The sequence below is a fragment of the Akebia trifoliata genome, chromosome 13 (assembly GCF_017979445.1).
Source record: "Akebia trifoliata isolate Shusen 1 chromosome 13, ASM1797944v1, whole genome shotgun sequence".
NCBI lineage: Eukaryota > Viridiplantae > Streptophyta > Magnoliopsida > Ranunculales > Lardizabalaceae > Akebia > Akebia trifoliata.
Window position 1 is genome coordinate 1092920 of NC_141387.1, and position 6000 is coordinate 1098919.

General features: G+C 35.0%; 1 protein-coding gene across 1 annotated transcript; it reads right to left on the bottom strand.

Annotated features, from left to right (window-relative positions):
• Positions 1 to 2974: 2974 nt before the first annotated feature.
• On the bottom strand, positions 2975 to 5012 carry LOC147387140 (uncharacterized). Its single transcript, XM_086420873.1, has 2 exons — positions 4854 to 5012; positions 2975 to 3886 (listed from the first exon to the last, which is right to left on the bottom strand). Exons 1-2 carry the CDS (start codon positions 4866 to 4868, stop codon positions 3353 to 3355), a joined length of 549 nt encoding a protein of 182 aa, XP_086276999.1. The 5' UTR covers positions 4869 to 5012; the 3' UTR covers positions 2975 to 3352.
• Between the last annotated feature and the right edge of the window lie 988 nt (positions 5013 to 6000).

Genomic DNA, 6000 nt, shown 5'->3' on the forward strand with positions numbered 1-6000 from the left:
ACTTTAGGGCTGCTGAACCATCCCCTATATATATATATATATATATATAGGGTCCCGTTCAGCACCCTAAGCTTTACCACACACTTTAACAAATGTGTTTTGTCCTACATGGGTTAGAAGTTTTGGAATGGGCTGATTTTTGGTGAGGATGATCTCTATGGTGAGGAGATCATCCTCACCAAAAATCAACTCATTCCAAAACTTCTAACCCTCTCAAAAATGGTTTACAAAAAAAGGACGGTCCACGATTTTTCAACTTGTAAACATGGGGCTAAACATTTCGGAATGGGCTGATTTTTGTGGAGGATGATCTTCTAATCATAGAGATCATCCTCACCAAAAATCAGCCCATTCCAAAACTTCTAACCCATGTAGGACAAAAAATGTTTGTTAAAGTGTGTGGTAAAGCTTAGGGTGCTGAACATTTCCCATATATATATCAAAATACTTCTCTTAATTATCTTGATAACTAGTGTTTAACTCATTTTTCGGTTTTGATGATTATCTATTTAAGGCATCTACACGCTCTGATTTCTTCAAAGTGATTGATTATATAAAAGGCATCTACAAGATAAATTATAAAGCGATCTTTCCAATCATAACCCATTGATTTTACTATTTTCATGCACGTTTCTTTTGACTTCTTGATCGATCGCCATCACGTGGGAATTTGTTAGCAGTGGATTGATCAGGGATCAATAGATCTTATTCTAGGTTTTCTTCGTTCTTTCACAGAGTCTCCGTCTAGGGTTTAATTTATTTTCCTCCCCATCTATTTCTTGTTTTGTTTATCTTGGAGTCTTTTTCAAGGTTTTCTTCTCCAAAGAAAATCCAAGAACAAGACTATAAGAGATAGATTTTAGTGTGTCATCCTCTATGTGAAAAAATGGGTAAATTCGATGCCAAGTCTAGTCGAATTTTGCTAAATCCAAGCAAATTCGATGGACCTTGACAATATGTTTACCACTTTTTCACATAGTGATCCCTTTTCATGCTCCATATGTAATTTTCTTAAATCTGGTTATGAAAAGAAAAAAAAAATTATATGGTAATTAAAGTTCTCAATTTTTTCCTTTTATTAAATTAAATTAAATTCATCATGTTTATTTATTGAATTCATTATATTTTTATTAGCTTTAAACTTTCTTTAATTATATGAATATTAATTTAAAACGTATTCCAATTAATTTGCAATTGTAATAGAGAGAAAATTTCCAATGTCTTTTTCCTATTTATCTATATTGACTTTATGCTATCAAAGTGGACCTTTCTTTCCTCCACGTCACCTAGTACATATCTCCACATGTTTTGGCCCAGTCTATCTCACACGTGCGGGGCCATGTTGCATTGCCAACTGATTTTGAGTGGAGAGGTCCGGGAGCTTATAAGAAGAGAAAAAGCAGTTTGTGTCCAACGTGGGACTAAACTCAACACAATTGTCCTCCCAATATCAACTTGAAAGTCTATATTACTTATCTTTCCGGTTTTTTTTTTTTTTTCAGGTTCAACCTGAGAACCATGTGGAGATAATTTATTTTTTAAACTTGATTTGGGCTCATCGTCGTTGCAAAAGGATTCAGAAGATGTTGGAGGTGATGACATTGAAACACAATTATAGTGGTTTTTTCTTTTTGGAGATGCAATTGTCTTGCATGCTATTTCTATCCTTCCATCTAAATGCTTGAGTACGAAAGCTTAATTAAAGACACTAAGAAACTGGATTACCCTTACATGGCTTAAATATTGCTCATCAGAATATTAGTCTTCATGAATGATTGGAGTGTTTAAAAGAAAATTTGATGTGACAGTAGAGTTTCTCTAATAATTGTTTTTTATGTTTGTCATTCTATTTACGTGGCACCAAATGAATGGTTGGCTATACTCTATAGTACTCAGTCGTTTGGTTTGTGTATGTCAGCTTGTGGGAAGACAACGTAAGGAATGATTTGTTACTGCGAGGTTATAGAAGCATTATTCGCTAGTGATGATAAATTGATTGGGCCCACGATGTCTGGTCTTCATATAGGAGACAGTTTGAACAATCAAAGTGGCCCTACCAGATAGGGCTGTCTGTGGATCGGATCAGAGTCAAAATTTGATCCATTCTGACCAAATGACTGTATCTCAAGGATTTGGATTCTTACAAGAATCCAATCTTATACAATTTATAAGATCAGTTCGAGATCAACCATCTTCTCATTTGATAGGGACCCGATCTGATAATACATGTGTTCGAAATATATAAGTGATGCATAGTTATATTTAAAATTCAATTTTATTCGTTATATGATATATTGTATATGGTATATATTATTTTATTAAATGGATTTGGGTTGGATTAGGACTGATTCAGAAATATGATTTTTCTAATCAGCTCTAGAAGAATACATTTCATATTGGATCGGATCTAACTATCAGATACCAATCATATGTAATCAGATTTCAATCCATTGACTGCCTCTTTACCATCGAACTGTATTTGTTGGCCCAATTTATTTTTAACCCCACTATCTGAACATTTCTTATGGTCCTCACAAGTAAAAAGTGGCACACTGGCACATTTTCAGGTATCCTATATACATATATTTACTTTCTATAGGCAAACCTAGGCACATGATGTGCCATGACATCTCATGGTTTTAAAATTCGTTTTTGCATCTCATCTCGTCCATGAAAGAAACCCAATCGTCTTGGACGAGTTTTTCAATACATTCTTGTTTAACAATGAGAAAAATGAATTGTGATTTTAAATTTCGCCCGATATGTTTGACTTATCTATCCATCTCGTTGGTGGATGATACTGAGATATATGGAATGAGTGATCTCGGTCTCGGTCTCGGATGAGATTTAAAATTACGTGTCATCGACCTTATCACGTGACACCACATAATGCTGACCCATTTGTTGACAAGTGGTCAAACGCTTAGTTCGAGTGAAACATTCCCATAGGCAGATATCAACGTAGATTTGAAAGTTATTAAACACTGGAATAATATATTATTCGTGCCTAAAGACAAGCAAATTACAAGCACCCATACCAAATTCTTTAAACCCTGGAAACCAAAAACCACACACTCCACATGGCAAAACTCATTGTGAACATTCCCCCATCAATTTTGGTCAATGTTTTATGCTTCCTACCCTTGCATGTTTGCCACGTGTGGGATGTGCATTTGTGGGCCCAATGGGTTTTGCTCCTATTACTAGACTCCTAGCAGTACCATCCACCTTTCATTCGATTCTTAAACAACTACATTAAAACTTACCCATCTCACATGCAACCTAATAAAGAGTACTCTTCCACTACACAAACATCACTAATAACACTCATTCATGCAACATTAATCACCATCTATTCCTCTGCTTTCTCAACTGGAGTAGTTTCTTTCTCAACTTTCTCTTCTCCTTCAACTGGTTTCTCTTCTTTGGTGGTAGTCTCCTCCGTTGCAACTTCGGGTTCATCCACGGAATCCACCTTGGTTTCTTCGGTCTCCTCAACAGCTGGCTCTGGTGTCACCTCTTTGGTTTCTTCTTCAGTCTTCTCTTTAGTCGCTTCATCAATAACCTTTGTCTCTTCTACCACAGCCTTGGGTTCTTCCACCAATTCCTTACTCTCAGCTTCGACGGGCGCTTCAACTACGGCTTCTGCCACTGGTTCCTCTGATGTGACTTCGGCTTCTGCCGCCGGTTCCTCTGATGCGACTTCGGTTGGTTCTACCTTTTGAACCTCTTCGACAGTCTCCGGTGCAGGTGGCGCAGCCACTTCTTCTGTTGTAGTACTCTCTAGAGTGGGTGGTGGTGCAACTTCTTCTGTTGTAGTCTCTTGAGTCTTATTTAATTCTTCAGTTGTGTCCTTCTCTGGCAATGCAGTTGTTGCCGATACAACCTAATACAAGACCCATTTGTTGATTATTAACAGAAAAAAGATCCTAAATTAAATGATTCAATATTACTATATTAGAATCCTATTCTTGCCCATAATATGATTCTAGAATCTTATATGTTACATAAATTTGCAAAAATTTATTAGAGTGGTAATTTTAATGCTAAGGTGTATAAAATTTCATATCATGTTTTAATTAATATATAGTATAGCTAAATAGGATTCTGGATTCTGAAAATCAGTTTTTATAATATGATTCTGATAATCTGAAATCAGAATGTTAAAAATGATTATTACCAAACTCCCTTGAAGTTTTTTGAGAAATTACTTGATAATTGGATCGAATAAGGGAATACAATCGAGATCACTAAGACCCTAATATAATTCCTACTATGCCAGATAGATAGCTTATATGTAGTACCATAATATGAATTATATTAACCCAATCTTCTACATTAAAAATTTAGTAGCAAGCACAATAAAATGGGTCATTTAAAAAATAGATCAAACATCATCCAATTATGTCATCTACATCGATCACAAATTACTGCAAAGTTTTGTACATCCCCAAGATTTCCCTTGGGAAAAGGCACAAACTTTTCCATGCAAAAAATCACCATCCAAGATCATTAAAAAAAAGCTTTGCAACATAGAACTTTTTGAATGCCAAGAAATTTATAGCAAACCATGGTATAAGGATCGATCGGAAGATGGGTTCATCGGGTTTCGCCTTCTCATCGGGTTTTGAAACCAGGTTGCAGTATTAACTTAATTAGCTAAAAGTGATGGATTGATCCATAACTAAATATAATAAATAAAATTGTGGTTGCCAACTTGCTAAGTTGGTAATGTTTGTTTTTGTTGATATCACGCTCGATCTGGATTCAAAATCCAGTTTCACCTACTAATTACTGATCAGTACTAAATGCCTAAAAAAAAACATTATAAACAAAACTATGATTTGGGTTACCTCAACAGTAGCCATTGGAATTCAAATGGAATTAAAGTGGAACTTAATTGGAGAAAAAAGATTGGGAGAAAGAATGGAACAACAAAGAAAGTAGAAAGAGAGAGTGGTTGTGAGTGAGGTGAAGAGATGATCAATTGGAGAGGTATATATATAGAGATGTAAGGGCCTCGAATTGATAAAAATAAAGAGGAGAGAGAGAGTGAGTGAGGAGAATCTTGCAAATTGACATCTCACATATCTGACATGAAGGCCCTTGTCAAATAGACTAGTAATGTTAAACAAAGTCATGTTGATGTGGTTTTCTATTATTATAACTTTGTATACTTTGGATTATAAACGCCAAATGGTGGAGGCCATTTTCCCATAAGCCATCATCACTTTTTTTGAGTGTGTGTTTCGTGCAGTAGGGCTCTTAGGTGACCGACTATCATGCACACATGTTCTTGGGTTTATACTATATTGTAATTTGCAACTCCAACATTAATAACCCTAGATTTATTGGAAATGGAATTGCCCTTAAGTGCAATGACTTAAGTATCCTTAAAAGAAACTATAGAAAAGCATAATAGTGGGGAAATATATAAATTGAAGGATATCAACAAAAATACTAGAAAAACTTTTCCTTAAGAAACTTTTAGTAATGCTTAGGAAATCAATATTTCTTAAGCATCGTTTAACATTTGTATCTCTTCTTCTTAGATCATTGACTAAACTGTTGAGCTTCAATGACTGCCAATTTAGAAAAATTATTTTACTACATTTTCAAGTCTAGTTATGGAGGTTGTTTTAACAAGAAAATGCAGAGAAACTATTAATTACAATAATAGGGGAGATTTGGGATGGGAAGGAGGGGGGTGCATGGTGCATTGTAGCACTTTTTAGAATAGAGATTTGCTATTTCAAAACACAAATGATTTTCTAACGCAAAAATTTTCATTCGGTCTGTACTTGGATGACATGGCAAGGGCACAGAACCGTTGATCTTTTCTTTGTGTATCCTGAATAAAAAGATCTATGATTTTGTGCCCTTGACACATCAATCGTGTATAGACTAAGTGAAAATTTTTGTGTCAGAAAATCACAACTCATTTTAAAATTAATGTGTTAAACTGATGAACCAATCGCATACTGTCATGTGTATTGAAAA